The sequence below is a fragment of the Lutjanus erythropterus genome, chromosome 19 (assembly GCF_056507025.1).
Source record: "Lutjanus erythropterus isolate fLutEry1 chromosome 19, fLutEry1.hap2, whole genome shotgun sequence".
Classification (NCBI taxonomy): domain Eukaryota; kingdom Metazoa; phylum Chordata; class Actinopteri; order Lutjaniformes; family Lutjanidae; genus Lutjanus; species Lutjanus erythropterus.
In genome coordinates, this window is record NC_139335.1 from 630,248 (window position 1) to 652,500 (window position 22,253).

Consider the following 22,253-nt stretch of genomic DNA (forward strand, 5'->3'; position numbering starts at 1 on the left):
TGTCGGTGAACACTAGGGGGCAGACTTTTGTGTTTCCGGGTTCAGAGGTCATCGTCCCGGAAATAAAAGAAGAAAACATCGAAGAGCGTCCACATGGGAAACATCAGCTGCTGAATGTGGTGTAAAATCATAAAGTTGACGTTATAACACACGTCTGCAACCTGAGAGCTTAAATCTGCAGTTTTCTAAGTAGAGTTTGGTTCTGTTTACGTTTTTAAAACATGGAGGACGTGAACGTTATCAAGCTGCCGGAGACCGAGGACAGACCTCGAGCCAAGAAGAGGAGCCGACCGCCGAAGTTTGACCCGGGAGACGAGGAGGACCGACGGCTGAAGAACGTGAAGACGCTGGCGGTGCTGGGAGAGGAGGACAGCTCGGTGAAGCTGCTGGAGGAGCTCGTGTTCGGAGCGGAGGACGAACTGGTGGACAGACTGGTGGAGGTAACTTCTCACCAAACCCCATTCAAAAATCTGTTAATTTTATGTAAATCTGGCTCACTAGCAGTCTCCTAGCGACACTTCTCTAAGATGTCAACCGTTTTCTACCGAACTCCATTCAAAACTTAGTTAATTTTAAGTTCTCTCATTTACAAGCAAAAACCTCGTGTCTAAAAATAAAGTATGCAAACTTTTAATGATTTTCGGTCTGCTCTGGTAAACTCTGCTCACTCACTATATTTGGTAAATAACCCGTTGCTTTATGCAGATCCTTCCAGATTTCATTAAAAAATAATGCTGATTTTATGTTTTCTTGTGCCTGAAAACAATATGTGATAACTTTCTGGAATTTCCAGGTGTTTCAGGTACCTTCAGCTCACTAGTTATCAGCAAACGTCTTACATCTGAAATAAGAATGGCATTATAGTACAACAGGCTGGTATTTTTCTGAAATGTCAGACTCAACTTACCCAAAGTACTGGATCTTTATGTTATTTGAATTTAATAAAAGTTTTAATTGTGAAAATTGTGCCGAAACAATGAGCAAGTATTCATGAGTCATACACAAGCTGTATCGTTTTTGGTTTTGTGTCAGAATATCAAGCTTTCTTAATCCCCCTTGTCCAAATTCAAAAAACATGTATTTCATTGTTTTATCTCTCAGTTTAATTTTAACTGAATCTTCCTCTGACATCATTTCCTGTTGTTGAGCAGAGTGATGAGGAGCAGACTGGGACTCTGCTGCTGGAGGACAAAGACGATGAGTCGGAGGCCGAGGAAGACACTCGTCCGCAGCTCCTGCCGACCAGACAGGCTGCCTGGGTGGATGAGGATGACGAGCTGGAGGAAGAGTGAGTGTTGGTGTTTGTACCAAACTCCATTCAAAAAACAGCCAGTTTAAAGTTTTCTCACTTATGGGCAAAATAGTTATCAGTTCTTCAAATCCAGTCATTTGATTTGAGTCTGACAGAACCTCAGATGTTCTCGTCACACCTGGTGACATCACTCAGTGTGTTTGTATTTCAGGGTGGACATGAAGCATCGTTACCGTAGAGACCTGATCAAAGGAGAGGCGGAGTCCACCATGTCCAAACAGAAACTACAGCAGAGGATGAGAGAGCAGTGAGTATACACGCACACACAAACACACACACACACAGACACACAGACACACACACAGACACACAGACACAGACACACACACACACACACAGAAACACACACACACCGCACACACACAGACACACACCTGTGGAACCTGCCTGTGTTTCAGGTTTCAGAAGTCGATGGGAGGAACTCCATCGTGGGCAGAGACGAAGAACACGAAGAAGAAAAAAAAAGGTAGAAACACAGAGAAGCTTTTAAAAACGGCTAAATATAGAGATTAAAGGAACTGTTTGTAAAAAAAAAAAAAAAAAAATGAAATGTGTGTTTCTGTGTTGCTGAAGCCGATGATGAAGATGAAGATGAGGATGAGGATGATGATTTGCTGAGGAGGACAGGAAACTTTGTGGCGTCTTCAGACAGTTTGCCCAGCAGCATCCTGAGGGTCAGTTCACTCCGTAATGTTGTTATTTATTCAGTTTGTTCAGGTGATGATGATGATGATGATGATGATGAACATTTTGTGTCTCTCAGATGAAGAAATGTCTTCATGCTAACAGTGCCCGTCCATCAGAGGACAGACTGACCACCGTGCAGTTCCACCCCTCCGCTCAGGTTGTCATGACTGCTGGCCTCGACCAATCAATCTCCCTCTTCCAGGTACAGACGGCCAATCAGCTCTCTCTAACGTCAACCAGCAGATGACTTGAAGGACAGGTGGAAACAATCGTATGACTTTAAAATGTTTGTATTTCCCGCTGCAGGTGGACGGAAAGACAAACCCCAAGATCCAGAGCATCCACCTGGAGCGTTTCCCCGTCCACAGAGCTCAGTTCAGCCGCGATGGAGAGACGGTGATCGCCACCAGCCTCAAGAACAAGATGTTCTACCTGTACGACATGATGGAGGGACGAGTCATACCTGTCCACACCGTCAGAGGTGAGACTGACTCAGGTCACAGGTCAGGAGGACAGAGGAGGGACACTCTGTATTATCACGGCCTTCAACAGTCTTAGCTTAGCATGTTAGCATGCTAACATTAGCTAACGGTATTCAGTTGGATCCGTGTTGTTGTTATGTTTGTGTTTCAGGTCTGAATGAAACCAGAGTGAAGGAGTTCTCTGTGTGTCCTGAAGGAGGCGCTCTGCTGCTCTGTGGAACCAACGGATACCTGCACCTCCTCACACTCAAGGTTACTCTTCTTCACCTTTTTCTTCTAACGTGTCTTCTTCTTCTCCACCTAACTCTTCTTCTTCATCTTCTTCCCTTCCTCTGTATGTGTGTGTGTGTGTGTGTGTGTGTCTGTCTGTGTGTGTGTGTCTGTCTGCGTGTGTGTGTGTGTCTGCGCACAGACTAAAGAAGTCGTTCGCAGCATGAAGATAAATGGTGATGTCAGCGGTGTCGCCTTCTCTCACGATGGCAGCAAAGTTTTCGCCAACTCAGGTGAGTCGTCGAGGTTCAGAGAACATGTGACATCACACACCAACTTCCTGTCAGTCATGTGATCAACCTGTGTGTGTGTGTGTGTGTGTGTGTGTGTGTGTGTGTGTGTGTGTGTGTGTGTGTGTGTGCGTGTGCGTGCGCGTGCAGAGGAGGGCGAGGTGTATGTGTGGGACATGCGCAGCAGTCGCTGTGTGAACAGGTTCACAGATGACGGCTGTGTGAAGGGGACGTCCATCGCTGCCTCGCCAAACGGACAGTACCTTGCCTGCGGGTAAGTCACACCCACACACACCACCCTGCCTTCTGATTGGCTGCCAGCTGTCAGACGTTATGTGTTTCTTACTTGTTGATGATTTTTGAATAATGTTTCCTCTTGATTAAACTGAAAAAATAAACTGGGTTTTTATTAAATATTGATCGTCTCTCTGCTTCAGCTCTCAGTCAGGCGTGGTCAACGTCTACTCCCAGGAGGCGTGTCTAAATTCAGCCAATCCCAAACCTCTGAAAGCAGTGATGAACCTGCTGACCTCAGTGACCGCTATGACCTTTAACCCCTCCTCTGAGATCCTCGCCATCGCCTCCCGAGCTGAGGACGAGGCTGTCCGACTGGTAAGACAACGCTGAAGACGATGACGGTGATGATGGTGATGATGATGGTGGTTGTTAATGACAGCTGGCGTCGTTAACCCCGTGTGCGTGTCCTGGTCGTGTCCCCTCAGGTCCACCTGCCCAGCCTCACCGTCTTCTCCAACTTCCCCGTCTCAAAGAGGAAGATAGTTTATCGAGCCAGCTGCCTCGACTTCTCCCCACACAGCGGCTTCTTCTCATTGGCTAACAACAAAGGACACGCCCCTCTCTTCAGGTGAGACAGTGTATATCAGACTGACAGGTGTCTTTGGTTTTCACCTTCATATTTTTATTGATATATTAGTATTTTTGTCTTAGTTGTAGGTACTTTTTCATTTGTGTTGATGTATTCTGTTACTGGGCCTTCAGGTTTGACTACATCATTAACAGTAAATAAAGAACATACCAGCTGAGTCCCAGCAGACTGTGGACACATATTTAACTTGAGAACACACAACCTGCACCTGCAGGAACTTCTGCGTGGTTGACAGGTAGAACTCAGCCACGTCTCAAAAGACAGAAAGCAACATAACAGACGTACAAACATGAAAACAACATAAAAATCATAACAAGATGAAAAAGACGTTATTTTAATCTGTGTCTCTGTCTGTGTCTGTGTGTCTGTGTGTCTCTGTGTCTCTCTCTCTGTGTCTCTGTGTCTCTCTCTCTGTGTCTCTGTGTGTCTGTCTGTCTCTGTGTGTCTGTCTGTGTCTCTCTCTGTGTCTCCGTGTGTGTCTCTGTGTCTCTGTGTGTGTCTGTGTGTCTGTGTCTCTCTGTGTCTCTCTGTGTCTCTGTCTGTGTCTCTGTCTGTGTCTCTCTCTGTGTCACTGTGTGTCTGTCTCCGTGTCTCTCTCTGTGTGTCTGTCTGTGTCTCTGTGTGTCTGTCTGTGTCTCTGTGTGTCTGTCTGTGTCTCTGTGTGTCTCTCTGAGTCTCCGTGTGTGTCTGTGTCTCTCTGTGTCTCTGTGTGTGTCTCTGTGTCTCTGTGTGTCTCTGTGTGTGTCTCTGTGTCTGTGTTACTCTGTCTGTGTCTCTGTGTGTCTGTGTGTCTCTGTCTGTGTCTCTGTCTGTGTCTCTGTGTCTCTGTCTGTGTGTCTCTGTCTCTCTCTGTGTGTCTCTGTGTGTCTGTCTGTGTCTCTGTGTGTCTGTCTGTGTCTCTGTGTCTGTGTCTCTCTGTGTGTCTCTGTGTCTCTGTCTGTGTCTCCGTGCGTCTGTGTCTGTGTGTCTCTCTGTGTCTCTGTGTCTCTCTCTCTCTGTGTCTCTCTGTGTCTCTGTGTGTCTCTGTGTGTCTCTGTGTCTGTCTGTGTCTCTCTGTGTCTCTGTGTCTCCGTGTGTCTGTCTGTGTCTCTGTGTCTGTGTCTCTCTGTCTCTCTGTGTGTCTCTGTGTCTGTGTCTCTGTGTCTGTGTGTCTCTGTGTCTCTCTGTGTCTGTCTGTGTCTCTGTCTGTGTCTCTGTGTCTCTGTGTGTCTCTGTGTCTCTGTGTCTCTGTGTCTCCGTGTGTCTGTGTCTCTGTCTGTGTGTCTGTCTGTGTCTCTGTCTGTGTCTCTGTGTCTGTGTGTCTCTCTGTGTGTCTGTGTCTCTGTGTCTCTCTCTCTCTGTGTCTCCGTGTCTCTGTGTCTCCGTGTGTCTCCAGGTTGCTGCATTATAAAGACTTCTGAGGAGGATCTCTGCAGGCTGAAGAATCAGGAACCAAAAGACTGAGGCTTTATTTCTGACGTATTTAAAGGACCAGTCCGGTGTTTCTGGTGGTCTCGCTGTGTTCTCTGTGTCCTGACAGTATAAATCTCAGGTTTGAAGTCACTCACAGGGAAATATTTAAAACTTGAGACCACGAATCAGTTTCACATCTTCATTTATCTGAAAGGAGGAAAACAGCAGTAAAAGCTGATGTGTGACTTTGAAAATGATCATCAGGAACAGGAAATGTAAAACAGTTTGTTCCAGACTGAAGATGGATGATGGAACTGAGAACAGTGATGGAGAACACTGAGACAGATAAACGTCTGAAACGTGTTTCATTGAGTTTTTATTCTGATTTGTTTGGTGTGTTTGTATAAAAGAACTGAAACACTTCAACATGTCTGATGTTTGGTTTGTTTTTACTTTGAACCAAAAGTACTGAGACAAAGTGTGGCTTCGCTCAGCAGGGGGCGCCGCCGTGTCTCAGAGAGGCTGCGTCCACATTACAGTTCTACTCTGTCACATCTACCTGACAGCTACAGTTACTAGTTACTGACAGGGAGCATTTAACTGCTGACTAGTTACATGTAATCAAATTACAAAAGTCACTGAAACAACCTGCAGTTAAATGTGAGTTACTAATCACAATAAGATAAATGTTATGAATTCAGAGATCAGAATCAGATGATTCCAGAGTGAGGATATAAATATACACTATACTGATATATAATACAGAATGTATGTATATATCAAATAAATAAAAAACTGAAAATACGACATGCATATATCTTTCATACAGATATATTAAAAAAAGATCTTGAGTACAATATAAAACAAATATATATACATACAAGTTATATAATAATAACAACAACAACAACAATAATAATATTAATAATGATTCAGTAGAAATGCACCATTATAAAGTAACCAGCAGGTGTTTGTCTGTATCACGTATGTAAGACGTCATGGGTATTCCCCTGAAGTATTTACCCCTACGTCATCACAACAGGTTTTACGTAATAAATTACATTAAGAGGGTTTAAGTGTTGTTTGTTTGTTTGTTTGTTTGTTTGTTTTGTTGTCTGTAATGTGTCCATTCAGACCATCTGACTGTGACGCAGCGCTGCTGCAGTTCAAGTCGGGAAACCACGTGATCCTTTTTCCGGGACGCAAACAGCGGCCACGCCCACCTAATTAGAGCCAGCTGTTAGTCTTCACCAGTTTGACCAGTTTAACCACCGTCAGTGAATCAGAGTCCAGTCCGAGCTGCTGCTTCCTCCTGCGAGCTGCTGAGCCACAGGGACGAGGTAAGAACGGCTTCACAGCTGCGGCGTCGGCAGAACCCCACTCTGAAATCTGTAAATTTAAGACTTCCTCACAGCTCGGCAAAGGTTCAGTTATGGTATCACACATTTTAACAGATCAGGTGAATAATTAGGAGCTAAGCTTTAAATCGGCATGCATGTGATACACGAAGCAGCTCTGAATTTAACAACAAATCAGCTTTAATAACTCTTTGTCTTCTACTTCCAGCGTCTTTCTACATGCTAGCGTCATTGTGCAGTGGAGCTGCTGTAAAAGAGAGAATTAAACAAAACCTGAGATTTGGGCTGCTGGGTGGTTATTAATAGACACCGGACTCATCCAGCTTTATATTAATTCACAACAATGCACAGTCTGTGTCCTGTGGTGTGAACACGTTATTACAAATGAGGTGGCAGTAAATCTATAAGATCTGTAATGGGAGTTTGGTGTTGGGTTTCAAGTTAATAACCAGGAAGTCATGCAAGTTACCAGTCTGAATAGTTGTTATGCCAACTGCCAGGCCCAACTGTTTGAGGCTGACTAAGCTAATGGATCAACCTGAGAGTTGATGATATAGAGGGTATCATGGGAGTTTAAAGAATCCAGGCGGTCTGATGTTGCTGCACTTTGAACTGAACACTGAGTTTTATAATGTTGCTGACTGACTGAGGAAGAAGCAGAAAGAGAAGAGGAGGCACCTCCCATCTATGAATCTGGCACAGTTTCCATCTCTGGGATCAGTTTAAAGAACAAAGTCACATTTCAAACATGAAGAGACGTCAAACACAAACTCAAAGTTCAGCATGTGAGCAGGTTACAGACTCCTGCAGGCGGAGACTTCAGAAAGAAAAATCCATTTTCTGCACACAGAGGAACAAAATAAGCCTTATTATTATACAGAGGAGGAACCAAGTCATTGTTCTGCAAGTCTCAAGTCTTTGTTTGAGTTTAAAGTCCTAAACAGGTCAAAGTTCTCTTCACCAAATATAACATTTAACAACAGCGCTTCAACTTACTGTTAAAAATAAACAACTTAACATTTCAAGGCAGCACAACTGAAACTCTGAAGACTTGAAATAAACTTTAAAAAGTTTTGCTGACCTCTAATCTTCAGTTGAAATAATTGACTTTTCTTCTTTAGACAAACTGGTGTTTTAGAGTTTTCTGTTGAAAAACAGGTCTAAACCTGTTTTCACGTGTTTGGATGTGTTTTTCAACTAGTGATCAATCTGGTGATCATTTTCCCACCAATCGATCAGTTGTTTGCTCCATAAAATGTCAGAAAGTCATTATTCTTATTTTCATTGAAAAACACATTAAAACAATAATACGGTTTTGTTTTTGTTTTTTTCACGGATCTGAACTGAACAAAGATTTTTCTGAAATCTACAGAATGATGTGTTTCCCAGAATGCCTCTGCAGAACCACAAACTCTCACTCAAAATCATATTTTTATACGTTTTTCCAGCTTTAACAAATATTGCACATCTTGTGATTTGAATAATCACCAGACCAGATCACAGTTTTGATCAAATTTTGCTCGTGAACGGCTTCGATTCCACCAGACGAGCAGAGCTCCTGCTAATTTAAACCTTTATTGTTTGTTTAGTTTTTAAAAAAAATGCAGATTCCTCTTGCTCATATTTTTCTATTTTATTTTTTCTGTTTTTTATTGATGTGTTTTTTATATTTTTGTAAATTCTGTAAATTTCCCCGTAATGAGACTAATAAATACATATTGAATCTTAAAAAAGTACTGAGATAAATTCATTCCTAAAATCTCATAATGTGTAATATTTAATAATAAAGCATTATATTTGTATCAAAGTATCATGAAAGGAAAAGTACTCTACTTGAGTAAATGTACTTAGTTACATTTGTCATGTCAGGATGATGAATCTGTGTGACGGAGACACTCGTCTCTTTGTCTCTCTGTGGACAGCAGCAGCAGGTGTGTCCCTTCATACCTGAGCTTCAGTGTTTGTCGTGTTAAAGGTTCATTCAGAGTTTCATGATGAGCTCATTCTTCACCAGACTGACGACGTAAACATTATTTTTCTTTAGTTGGTTTGTTTTAATCCTCATCAGTCGTTTCTAATATTCAACAGTTACACAGTCAAACTTTTTCCAAACAACTAATTTATTACTGCAGAAAATGATCAACAGATGAATTGATGATGAAAATAACTGATTGATTATTATTACTTATTTGTAATCACACATCTCTTTGCAGCGTTTACTTTCAGTCATGTCTAAGAAGGGAGGAAACCGTGGGGTGGAATTTGAGGGGCTGGTGGAGGCGTCCATCATCCGGATCCCGCCTCACCACTACATCCACGTGCTGGACCAGAACACCAACATCGCCCGGGTGGAGATCGGACCGCTCACATACATCCGCCAGGACAATGAAAGGTCAGAGACGCGTCACGGCCGCAGTTTTAACCTTCCTTCATGACGAAGCGTTTAAATTCTTCATTTAGTTCAATCTGCAGGTTTGTTTCACTGCTGAGAAGAAAATCTCTCACTTTCTTTTATCCTCTTTTTGACAATCAGCTGTTTTGGGTTTAATTGAGCTCTCACCAAGCCCCGCCCCCAAACAGCAACTGTCAAATCATAGGTTAGTTACTTTAACTAGCTCTCCGTTTGTCTCCGTGTTGAAGGTGTGCAGGAGGCTCTGAGAAGAGAGAGTTTGTTGTTGCTGTGAAACAGAAGATCACAGACGTGGTGAATCTGCTCTGACATGAGCTGTGAATGTTAGCATGTGTGGCTAACTGATGCTAGCTTTAATGTTACGTCCAGTCAGACCTTTTAGAAACACAGACGACGTGTTTCAACACTTAGTCTCAATGTTGATGTTAAATCTGCTGCTGTTATCACTGTAAACTGCATAAATGCAGTGTGAGAATGGAAAGTTTGGCCGTCGTAGCAACAGTAACTAAGGAGGGCGGGGCTTCATTTAGGGTCATGTCAAGCCGGACTTTTTCACTTAATCTCAGATTTCTTTATCAGCCTCGATGGAAGAAAACCTCAGATCTGTTGTGTGTTTGTGTGTCAGTGAACTGGTTTGGATCAGTGTGACACACACAGACTCACTCACACACACACACACACACACACAGACACACCCCTTTGTGTTAAAAAGCTGTTATCAGAGCAGGTCAGTCCTGCTGTTGTTGGACATTCAGAGGAGTGAAACTACAAAGACAGATTCATGAGTCAGAGACATGTTGAGTCTAAATCCAGGATGTTCAGAGTCATGAAGGCGGCTCTCTTTTAACCTGCTAGATCACCATGGTAACTGATGCTAAACTCATCACCTGGTCAGCAGCAGGTTATGTTCAGAGTTTCAGATTAAATCGTCTGTAAAAAGCGCCGTTCTTTAACTAATTGTTGTCCTAACAAGGTTGTTTATGAGCGATATAACTTTTAAACTGAGTGAGGAGGTTAAAATGAAAAGTTGTTGATCTGTATGTTCATAATATCACAGAACGAATCCATATAATGTAAACATGAAACAGCAGCATCACGTTGTCATGGTAACCTCTGTTTGGTGATGCAGAGTCATTTTCCCCGTTTGCTCCAGATCATATTAACTCTTTAAATTGACATGGTTTATAATCCACACAGTAAAATAATGATGAAGCAACTACAGACACTTTGAAGACTTTTTACTGTTTTCTGTTTTGTCTGTGATTTTGCAGCTCAGATCACTGATTAGAAAATTGATCATCATTGATCACAGACAATCTTAAATCAGTTCCACTCATTTTACGTTGGTTTGGTGAAAAACTTCAGTGATGTCCTCGTCTCTGTCATCATAGGACAGAGTCAGACAGACTTCATCATGTTTAAATCTGCTGGATGGACTTTTATTGTTTAATGTTTTCATGTTAGAATAAACGGCAGCATTAAGACCACATTTAGTCCATCAGTCATTTTCTCACATCATTCTTCTTCTCCTGCTTTATTTGTCATGTATTTTTTTCCACAGCTCATAATTATAACAACTTGATGGTTTTGACTTCAGTAAGACGCTCGATCGCTTCATTTCATGAGGAAGAAGAGTCAAATGAAACAAACGTCCCTTTTCTGTGAAACGAAATCTGGATTAACAAAGAGAGCTGATAACCACCATCGTGATCCTCGTTATCTCTGATCCAGGTTTTAGGTTTTGTTGATCCAGAGAAAGTCTGAGTGTGTTGAACTTCCTGTAGTTCAGCTCTCGGCTCACTGATCTCATCCTGCAGCAGGAACCGTGTTTTGTTTAAAACACCTCATATGACAGAGTATTGATTTCATTATTGATCTGGCTGCATACCTTTTCTGTACTCACTGATTCTCTCTGTGTTTCTTCTCATCTCTAAATGTTTACTGTCACTTAAATGCATCATAACTGAAATAAGAGTTTAACTCATGAAAGTTATTTCTTTAAAATTACATTATTATAAAAAACAAGAATATAAATGATGTATATAAGCTCCTTTTTTATTGATAAAGATTTTCAACAATACAATGAAAAACTAAACACTGAGGTAATGAGACACTTCTCATTATAGACTACAGAAAGTTTTATATCACATGAATAAATGACTAAATTAAAACTTGTTGTCTGAGCCTTGATCATAATAACGTGACTCTTACACAATATCAATATATCAAATTTCACCTGTTGTGATATTGACAGTGATTGAGGTCAGTTCTTTTATTGTTATCTTATTTTAGACAGATGAACATGTTCAGGTCTGAAAGAAAGAAAACTAAAACACTTTAAGTTCAAAGGAAAATCACATTTTCTGCCCAAAAACAAACGAACCCTGGACTCATCAGACTCTTTTTAATAAAAACAGAGGCTCTTAAATTGAAATTCTTCCCAGTGATGATCATGTGACCTGTTTCTTTTCTTATCATCATCTTCTTCTTCTTCTCTTCCTCAGAGTGCTCTTCTTACCGGTGCGTATGATCATGGTGCCGCCGCGCCATTACTGCGTGATCCTCAACCCTGTCGCCCGTGATGACGACAACCAGGTCCTCTTTGACCAATCGGGTCAAGCCAAGCTCCGCCACGCCGACCTGGAGATCCGTCTGACCCAGGACCCGTTCCCCCTGTACCCTGGAGAGGAGGTCCAGCAGGTCCGTACGCTGTCCGTCTCATCCAGCAATAAAAAAAGACGTACAAACTTTGTAACAGTTTGTCAGGACAGTTTGGTCTCTTCTGTGATTGGATGTTTTAACATGCCTGTGTGTTTGTGCCTCAGGACGTGTCTCCGCTGCAGATCGTGTATCCGGATACTGCGCTGCGTCTTCAGGCTCTGCTGGACTTTGAGGAGGAAGGAGGAGAGAAGAGAGTCGCCGGGGATGAGTGGCTGTTTGAAGGACCAGGTCTGACGTCAGTAAGATGATGACAGTACAAAATATTCAGTTCTATAAACGCTGATGTGTTTGTCCTGGTCCTGCAGGGACGTACATCCCCAGGAAGGAGGTGGCCGTGCTGGAGACCATCAAGGCCACGGTGATCAGAGAGAACCAGGCCATCAGACTGAGAGCTCGCAAAGAAGGAGTGGACAGAGGAGGCGTCCGCAGGGTCACAGGTGACACGGCGACACGCTGCCGCCGTCCTCGTGTTTGGACCTGACGTCTATCAAAGAATCTTTTGATCAGTAATAATCAAACACGAGGAGCGTGCAGACGAACTAACAGTGCAGTGACATAATTCTGAAGCAGATTTGAATCCTGAATAATAATAATAACATCTATGATTTTAATTTGATCTTAATTATGCTGCTCTGGTAAACTTTGTGTTTGTGTGTTTTCAGGTGAGGAGTGGCTGGTCAGTAAGGTGGGAGCGTACCTTCCAGGTGCTCATGAGGAAGTCATCGACATAGTGAACGCTTTCATCCTCACTGACAAGGTTCCTCCTCCTCCTCCTCCCTCCTCGTCCTCCTCCTCCTCGTCCTCCTCATCCTCATCCTCCTCCTCATCCTCCTCGTCCTCGTCCTCCTCGTCCTCCTCGTCCTCCTCCTCCTCCTCCTTCTCCCTCCTCCTCCTCCTCCTCCTCGTCCTCCTCCTCTTCCTCCTCCTCCTCCTCCTCCTCCTCCTCCTCCTCGTCCTCCTCCTCGTCCTCCTCCTCATCCTCCTCCTCGTCCTCCTCCTCATCGTCCTCCTCGTCCTCCTCCTCGTCCTCCTCGTCCTCCTCCTCCCTCCTCGTCCTCCTCGTCCTCCCTCCTCCCTCCTCCTCCTCGTCCTCCTCGTCCTCCTCCTCGTCCTCCTCGTCCTCCCTCCTCCCTCCTCCTCCTCGTCCTCCTCCTCCCTCCTCGTCCTCCTCGTCCTCCCTCCTCCCTCCTCCTCCTCGTCCTCCTCGTCCTCCTCCTCGTCCTCCTCGTCCTCCTCCTCCCTCCTCCTCCTCGTCCTCCTCCTCCGTCCTCCTCCTCGTCCTCCTCCTCGTCCTCCTCCTCCCTCCTCTTCCTCGTCCTCCTCCTCGTCCTCCCTCCTCCCTCCTCCTCCTCGTCCTCCTCCTCGTCCTCCCTCCTCCTCCTCGTCCTCCTCCTCGTCCTCCCTCCTCCTCCTCGTCCTCCTCCTCCTCCTCCTCCTCCTCCTCGTCCTCCTCCTCGTCCTCCTCCTCGTCCTCCTCCTCCTCGTCCTCCTCCTCGTCGTCCTCCTCCTCCTCCTCGTCCTCCTCCTCGTCCTCCTCGTCCTCCTCCTCCTCCTCCTCGTCCTCCTCCTCTGTAACTGTGAGCTCGTCTTTAATGCACATCAGTGTGAGATGTAAAATCTGTCGTCTGTCCTCAGAAAGCGCTCCATGTCCGCGCCGTTCGGGCCTTCAAAGATGGCGGTGGGCGGGACCGTCGTACCGGGGAGGAGTGGCTGGTGACGATGGCCGACAGGGAGGCTCACATCCCGTCGGTGGCGGAGGAGGTGGTCGGGGTGGTGGACGTGACGACTCTGAGCAGCAGGCAGTACTGCGTCATCCTCGACCCGGTCGGACCCGACGGGAAACCTCAGCTGGGACAGAAGAGGGTGGTGAAGGTGAGGACGTCCAAACACCCTCCGTCTCCTTTTTGTTTTAGATGTAAATTTAATGTAAATTCCTGCAGCGTTTCAATTCTCACTTTTGTTGTCTGTGTTCCACCACGTCAAATAAATTCAACGTTCAGGAGACTTTCTGACTTTTATTTTCATTTTCTTTGATTTTCTTCTCTAACAGTCTGCAGAAGGTTTTTTTTATTTTTTATTTTATTTTTATGTTAGTTTGTTGTTATTTTTGTTATTCTTGTTATTTTTATTTGATGCTATTTTATTTCATTTTGTTGTTTTTATTTGATCATGTATTGTATTTTTATTTTGTTATTTTATGCTATTTTATTACTTTTATTTCAACAGTTATTGTTAATTTATTTTATTTTGTTATTGGAATTTTATTTTATTTTAATTTTATTGTTATTATTTTTGTTTAATTTGTATTTATTTAATTATTAGTTTTTGTCATTTTTATGGTTGGATATTTTTTTGTAGCAGCTAAAAGTTTTAGACAAGACAATCTAGGTCACCAGTAAACTTGACAGTATTGAGTTTTACAGCTAAAACCCTCTAATCTCTCACGTTGTTGCTGATATTCTCACCCCTTGAACTCTTCTGCCGAGTTTTTTTCTGTTTTTCCTGCCACACCTAATAAATCTCCTTTTCTCTCCCTCCTTTCTTTTTTTCTTTCTTTCAGGGTGAGCGCTCATTTTTCCTGCAGCCTGGTGAGTCCCTTGAACACGGCATCCAGGACGTGTATGTGCTGTCGGAGGAGGAGGGTCTGGTGCTGAGAGCTGTGGAGGCGTTCAATGACAACGAGGAGGTGAGCAGAGAAACCAGACCGCTGAGCAGAACAGGAAGTCTCTGATATTTTACTGAAGTAAAAGTGTAAAAATACTTTTTACAATTCAGTCAAAGTCCTGCATGAAAAACTTTACTTAGAAATAATATAATATAAATATATACAGCTTGCAACTTGTAAATCAACAAGTTCTTATCTTGACCTGTAACACGAGGGGCCGGTTTCACAGACGGATTAAGTCTAGTCTCAGACTAAAACACCAGTTTAAACTCAGATTTATCTTAAATATTTAGTCTGTTGTGGATTAAACTAAGTAGATTTAAAGGAGGGTTACAGCTACTCTCTGGAACTAAACTGAAGCTTGAACTGATCCTTTGAAGGTGAAGGTTTAACGTCTGTTTAGTCCTGTTTGTGAGGGAACTGCTCAGACTGGAAGTGAAACTTAGCAGTGGGCTCAGGTTTAAAATCACACACCTGTTGTAATGTGTTGTTAAGATGTAAAATGATGCTGTGATGTCATCAGTCTCTCCAGGGTTTCACAGGATGTTTTTTTGGGATTGTTGCGGCCTAAAGTGTCTGAGTTCACGACAGCTTTTGTAAAAGATATGATGCATGATGCAGGAGCAAGTGAAAAACTCTACAGCAACTCTATCCTGAGAGTTTTAAGAAACCAAACAGGCTCCAGATTCCAAAAACTCAGAATGTGCTTTATGTGTAAATGAAGCAAAATCTCAAACTGTCAAAACGATACAGAATCTCAAATAAAAGTTAGAGTTCAAGAGTCGGAATAATGAGATTTTCAAAGGTCAACGTTATGAGAAAAATACAAAGAAGTCAAAATTATGATATTAAAAAAATAATTAATATTGTTAATTAATCATATTAATAAAATTAACAATTAATCAATACATAGATATTGATAATGAAAGTTATCATAACAGAAAATACTTGAAAAATAGGTCTAAATATAGTCACTAGCAAACAGGGATCAGAAGCTAACGCTAAGCAAAGGGGGACTAGAGGCTAACTCTGACTTAAGGGGGGGCTAAAGGCTAACTCTAAGCTAAACAGGGATCAGAAGCTAGCTCTAAGCTAAGAGGAACTAGAAGCTAACTCTTACATTCTTCAACATCATCTTTAACCTTGAGGGACTAAAAGCTAACTTTATTTTTGGACCTATTTTTCAATTAACAACATTGTGACAGAATTGATTAATCGATTACTTGTTTTGAGTCATTTTTAATTTCATTTTGAGGACATTATCTTGGACTTTGGTCAGAATTTTCTGGACCAAACACCGAAATGTTGAATTGAGAAAATAATCCAGGGGTAAATCAACAGTGTAAATAATGGTCAGATTATTGATCACCACAGCCACTGATCTATAGTTCACCTTTACTCTGCTGCTCAGTAAACTAAGACTATTGTTGTGCAGCTCAGTCAGACCTGTTTTATGTAAACTGACAGAGTGAACAGTGGTTCTTCTCTGTCAGGGATTTTCCTGCAGAATGAATGAAGGGAGGAGCTGAAATAACTCTGAACCCACACACACATTCTTTACTTCTTCTTCTTCTGTGGTTTGTAAAGCTGAGCTTGTGCAACCGGTCGTTAACAGAAGACAGATTAGAAAAGCAAACATTCTTCTTCACACAGAACCGAGGTGTGTGTGTGTGTGTGTGTGTGTGTGTGTGTGTGTGTGTGTGTGTGTGTGTGTGTGTGTGTGTGTGTGTGTGTGTGTGTGTGTGTGTGTGTGTGTGTGTGTGTGTTTGAACAGTCAGAGGTGTGTCTTTGGTTTAAAGGTTAAACTCTTTTACACCCTGGACCTCACCTCACTGATTGGTGCGTTCAGGTGTTTCCACAGGTGTTCTGTTAATCTTTAATCCCTGACAGACAGAAGAGGCAGCAGGTACTGAGAGGGATTAGTTCAAATTTCATTTTTTTTTAATTCTGGTGAATCTATGGAAGCATATTTATGCCAGTGTCATTCAAATGATACCCAATAATAAGAACCTTCTCATTATTTTGACAAAGTTTCTCTTTTTTCATCACATTAGCAGAAATAGGTCCAGATTTAATAAAGCCATTCAGATTTGGCTTTTAATATTTGTAAAATAACAAACTAAAACTCAGTTTTTAAATTTTATATCTCATAATTTCGGCTTTTTAAAAATTTCTATCTGATCATTTTTTTTATCTTTTTAAATTTTTATCTCAAAATTTTGACTTTTTAAAGTCTCATTATTCTGTCTTTGAAAATATTTAAACGGGATGACGGCGGGAAAGAAGGATCAAAAATGGGCGGATCCTGTGAAAAACGGGACAGAAGCCAGACTACAACATCCAGGTTTATTTCATATTTTTTAATTTGACATGTTTAATGTCATCACGGCGTTTAGAATCGAGGTGATTCTGTCCTTCACTGCACCATCTCCCCTTCCTAACCTGCTAACCCATTAAACCCCGCTCTCTTCCTCTTCCTCTTCTCTTCCTTCCTTTCTTTGACTCCACCCCTCTTCATCACTCCCTCCACCCATTTTCCTCCTGAAATTTCTTCCACTTTCTTTTTAAACCTTCTTTGGGTTTCATTTTACTCTCAGCACCCTTCCACTTATCCTCCTCCTCCTCCTCCTCCTCCTCCAACGTCTCCTCCTCCTCCTCCTCCTCCTCCTCCTCCTCCTCTCCAATGCATCGCCATGTTAACCCTTCTCTCCGTCCTCCACCTCTCTCTCTCCCGTTCTCTCTGTCAGCGCGAGGAGGAGGAAGAGGACGATGAGGAGGTGCAGGAGCGGGCCAAACGTTCGCGGAGGAGCGGCGTCCTCCGTCGCCCCGGAGACCGCTGGATGCTGCGGGGTCCCATCGAGTACGTCCCCCCCGCCGCCGTTGAGGTGATGCTGAAGCGACAGGCCATCCCATTGGACGAAAATGAGGGCATCTACGTCAGAGACATCAAAACCGGAAAGGTACGTGTCCTCTTTAAAGGAACGTGCCGTTGTTTTTTGCAGACGTGTCTACAGCTGATGTCTCCAAAACTCTGCAACTCACACCAAAGACACTTGAATGGTTGAACCGTCCCTTTAAGAGTAAAGTAAGCTGATGTCTCATTCGTCTCACCACAACATGTCCGTCTCTGTCCTCTCAGGTGCGAGCAGTGATTGGTCACACCTACATGCTGACTCAGGATGAGGAGCTGTGGCAGAAGGAGCTCCCAGCGAACGTGGAGGCTCTGCTGGCGTCTCCGCTGGACCCGCTGGCCGACCGCTCCGACCGCAACAGGAGCGGAGAGACCAGGCCGAGGGACAAGACCAAGGTCGTGTCCTACAGGGTCCCCCACAACGCTGCCGTCCAGGTGTATGACTACAGGGAGAAGAAGGCCAGGTGAAGCTATGTTTCCTGTCCTGATGGAGGGCTGTGGAGGTGAATAAACCGGCTGACAGGGTGGTGGCGGTGTTGTCTCGTCCTCAGGGTGGTGTTCGGACCGGAGATGGTGATGTTGGGACCTGACGAGCAGTTCACCGTCCTCTCACTGTCCGGAGACAAACCAAAGAGGGCCAACGTCATCAAGGCCGTCTGCCTCCTGCTGGGGCCCGACTTCTTCACCGACATCATCACCATCGAGACGGCCGACCACGCCCGCCTGCAGCTGCAGCTCTCCTACAACTGGTAAGTGACAACCAATCAGAGGACAGCTGGGTCAGGCTCTGTCCAATAATATGAGAGAGAAGAGGTCTGGTGTCGTATTGACAGAACAGCTTCAGGCTAAAGGTCGAGTGTTGAAAAAGTTTTGATCTAAATTATTAAAACTTCTCCAAATATAAACTGGAAAAAAAAATTAATGTCTAGAAGAAAAACTAGAAGCTAACTCTAAACTAACGCTAGAAACTAACTGTAGACTGGGCAACACGAAGTTCAGTGATATATACGGGGTGGACAGAATAATAGAAACGGTGTCAGTTTAACACAATTCAGCCCCATAAACATAAATAATGTTTATATCTGTTCAGGCACTTTGATATCAAGACTCCAGCCGACCCTGCTGATGCAGCAGCTCTGTTCTCTGTCCCGGACTTTGTCGGAGACGCTTGTAAAGCCATCGCCTCCCGGGTCAGAGGAGCTGTGGCCTCCGTGCAGTTTGATGACTTCCACAAGGTTCATATTTCACCGTCCTCTGTTCTTCTTTCACTTTATATTCCACCAGTAAAAAAAAAGAAAAAGAAAAAAGATCAGTTTGAGATGTTTTTTGTTTGCAGAACTCGAATCGGATCATCTGCTCGGCTGTGTTCGGCTTCGATGAGAAGCTGGCTGTTCGTCCCAGCCTTCGCTTCAGCCAGAACAACCTGGTGATCAGCAGCGTGGACATCCAGTCCGTGGAGCCTGTTGACCAGAGGACACGAGACGCCCTGCAGAAGAGTGTCCAGCTGGCCATCGAGATCACCACCAACTCCCAGGAGGCCGCTGCACGGTCTGAGAAAACACACACAAACAATAACAATAGCAGAAGCTAACTCTTAGTTAACAGGACCTAGAAGCTAACTTTAAAGATAAAAGACCCAAAAGTTTAGCTAACTCGAAGGTAACTCGACGCCAACTGGACTGAGAAGCTAACTGAAAGACAAAAGACCCAGAAGTTAATTAGGGACCTAGAAGCTAAGCTAACTCGAAGCTAACAAGACCTGGAGATTAGCTCTAAGATAAAGGACCTCGAAGATAACGGGACCTAGAAGCTAATTGTAAGCTAACCTGACCTTGTAGCTTAGCTAACTCTAAGAGGACCTTGAAGCTAACTATACTTGCAGAGATGCTGCATGCAGTCACCCCTCCAGTGGTTGTTGGTAAAAAAGATAAATACATGAATTTGTCGTTGAGCTTCGTGAGGTTTTCTGTGTGTGCGCAGACACGAGGCGGAGCGTCTGGAGCAGGAGGCTCGGGGGAAGCTAGAGAGGCAGAGGATCACGGACCAGGCCGAGGCTGAGAGAGCCAGGAAGGAGCTGCTGGAGCTGGAGGCCCTCAGGTAAACTCGTACTTTAACATCCAGTTCCACTGAACTGATTCCAGCAGTACTTCACTGTATTAAGGGGTGAATAACTTGTGTCACGTTCTCCTCCTCTTCCTCCTCTTCCTCCTCTTCCTCTCTCTGCATCAGTGCGGCGGTGGAGAGCACTGGAGCTGCCAAGGCTGAAGCTCAGTCGCGCGCAGAGGCGGCTCGTATCCAGGGAGAGGCGGCGGTCAACGAGGCCAAACTGAAGGCAGAAGCTCAGAGGATTGAGGCGGTAAGAAGCCACATCCTGTTTGACCTTTCAAAATAAAACTGCTCAGCAGTACTCTTTCACTTCAGTAGAAGTCCTGCAAGAACTGAAGTACAGGCACAGAAGTATGAGCATCAAAATATGCCTGAAGTGCTCATATCATTTTGGATAACGTTATTAAATATAACACGTTTTGTTTGTGTGTGTGTTTGTGTGCGCAGGAGGCGGAGCTCCAGCGGCTGGCGAAGGCTCGTGAGCAGGAGCTGAGCTATAAGAAGCAGATGGACAGTCTGGAGGTGGAGAAGCAGAAGAATCTGGCGCGCATTGAGAGCGAGCGCTTCAGTGCACTGATGGAGAGTCTGGGCAGCGAGACGCTGAAGGAGATGGCCAGGGCCGGGCCGGAGCTGCAGGTACTGTAACGCCACCGCCGCTGCCGCCGCCACTGCTCAGATAACTTTATTTAAAAAACAGAAAGGGGTTTTACACTGACAAAACTTTATTTTATTTGACAAAGTTATGTCAGTATAAAACTTCACTGTTTTGTAAATAAAGTTATTCTGTATAAAAGTGTAGTTTTAAACTTTTTTATAAAAACACAGTGGCATTTTATACAAACTAACTTTGTGAAATAAACTGATTTCATATAGAACTGCTTCACCTGTTAGTTTGGTCGTGTTATTGAGTGACTTTGGTGTTTTAGGCAGAACATCTCTGTGTCTGTAGAGTTTGGTTGGTGATATTTGTCTTATATAACTCCAGTGTTCTGTGAGAAAAGTCTGTCTGACAGTGAGGTAAAGTAATGAAAATGCAGCATGGAAAGCAAACTACGAAACACCTACGAGGGCTGTGATTGGCTGATATTTTTGTCCCTCCCCCACACCACAGTTTGAGCTTCAGATCTGAAACTCACCTGTCGTCTGTCTCATGTCCTCCTCCAGGTGAAGATGCTCCAGGCTCTGGGGCTGAAGTCCACCCTCATCACAGACGGCTCGTCGCCCATCAACCTATTCACCACCGCCAACGGCCTGCTGGGGGCGCTGCCGGGTCAGGGTCAGGGCGAGTGAGGAGGAAGAGGAGGGAACAGAACACAGTGTCCAAAAGTAAACCTCAACAGAAGCTCATTTTTCTGACATTTCAATGTTTCTGAAAGATGATAAAGACAGTTAATGTGCCTTTTGCAGATTTAAAGATGCATCCAAAACTTCACCATAAACAAAACCAGGCCATGCATCTTTAAAATCACATGTTTTTAAGCCAAGATTTGCACAAACCTGAATATCTGGACCAGGACTGATCGATGACCACAGAACGGGCCGTGCCTCACTGAGATCACCTGCCCCAATAAATAAAACTTACAGCGACTCACACACTCAGAATATTATTGACTCTTGATTCCAGAGAAACAAAGATGAACGACTGAGTGAGAAAATACCAGACTTCACAAGTCAAGAAGAAGAAGAAACTCCATCTCCCAGGCTGCATTTCACCAACAGACATCCAATCATTGAGAGAACAGATTCACTTTAAGGTTCTAGATCAGTTTTGTTACCATGGCGATATGTTTTGAATTCGATGTTAGCTGAGGCTCATGGGTAGTCAGAAAAGTCTGAAGTGAGTAAACAGCAAAGTTTCTCAAATTACTGACTGTTTTATCTGTAAGATTTCCTCCAATAGAAACGTAGAATTCTCCTCGGTCAGTCATTTTAACAATACTTTGGGTTTATGTTTGAGTCACTTCAGCAGTTTGAGTTGCTGTTGCTATGGAGAAGAAGCCAGGATGCCTGTCGCCATGGTTACAAATTCATCCCAGGTTTCTACAAAGTGCGACATTTAGCCTCAGCTCATCGTTAGCAGAGCACACGACAACAGGATTTGAAGCTCTGTGATTAGATGTTTCTTACTGAAATGCATCCTGGGAGTTGAAGTGAACATTTCTACCTGCTGCTTGTACTTTTTATAGAGGCTCATTTCCCCCAAAAAGATCCTAGAAATTATATTAGAACAGGATCTTTTTTGGCACAATTGTGCTTCCATTTATTCTACATGAATGAGACGGTTCTACCTCCTTCCACTACACGACTCTGTACGTTCCACCTGACAACACTGTGATGACTGACGTATTAAATCTGTGTGACAACATACTGACAAACTGACCCATAATCCCCTCTGTTTTCTGTGTAATCAGCTGTTTTTACTGACCTCTGGTGGTTGAAAACAGTTGCTCTTCATGGGTTTTTTGAATCTGCAACAGAAATGAGAATCAGAGGTTTACTTTTGGACAGAGAACCAGCATGGAGACGTGAAAAATGCAAACATATGATGCAAATAAAGAAGAAGTGTGCCTACAGATAACTTTACAGTCTGTTTAGTCGTATAATCTGACAGCCAAAGACGTCTGTTTTTGCTTTGCACTACAGCCTCTAGATATAGAAGTGAATGTTTACATCGTCGATATATGAAACTTTCTGTGCAGTGGTGATAAAATAAAAGACATGGAGGGTGTGACTGCACTTTTCTTCTCTGCCTTTCTGTTGTTTCTACATAAAAAAAATGGAGTGTGAAGCCATTAAAGCGCTGCTGCTGTCTGCGTCTCTGCT

The 22,253-nt window shown here is 43.7% G+C and overlaps 2 protein-coding genes across 2 annotated transcripts; both read left to right on the forward strand.

The window, feature by feature from the left end:
- Window positions 1-43: 43 nt before the first annotated feature.
- utp18 (UTP18 small subunit processome component) lies at window positions 44-6,328 on the forward strand. The gene is made up of 13 exons (XM_084743681.1): window positions 44-440; window positions 1,152-1,288; window positions 1,464-1,559; window positions 1,711-1,778; window positions 1,886-1,986; window positions 2,076-2,201; window positions 2,306-2,480; window positions 2,633-2,733; window positions 2,894-2,984; window positions 3,132-3,255; window positions 3,419-3,593; window positions 3,704-3,846; window positions 5,243-6,328. Exons 1-13 carry the CDS (start codon window positions 222-224, stop codon window positions 5,265-5,267), a joined length of 1,581 nt encoding a protein of 526 aa, XP_084599807.1. The 5' UTR covers window positions 44-221; the 3' UTR covers window positions 5,268-6,328.
- A 130-nt stretch (window positions 6,329-6,458) lies between these two features.
- Window positions 6,459-20,967, forward strand: mvp (major vault protein). The gene is made up of 17 exons (XM_084744238.1): window positions 6,459-6,599; window positions 8,831-9,009; window positions 11,532-11,727; window positions 11,853-11,976; window positions 12,054-12,185; window positions 12,411-12,505; window positions 13,384-13,620; window positions 14,309-14,434; window positions 17,161-17,373; window positions 17,553-17,788; window positions 17,876-18,073; window positions 18,415-18,559; window positions 18,661-18,872; window positions 19,305-19,421; window positions 19,554-19,680; window positions 19,878-20,066; window positions 20,595-20,967. The coding sequence occupies exons 2-17, from the start codon at window positions 8,846-8,848 to the stop codon at window positions 20,718-20,720; spliced, it is 2,637 nt and encodes an 878-aa protein (XP_084600364.1). The 5' UTR covers window positions 6,459-6,599; window positions 8,831-8,845; the 3' UTR covers window positions 20,721-20,967.
- Window positions 20,968-22,253: the final 1,286 nt, after the last annotated feature.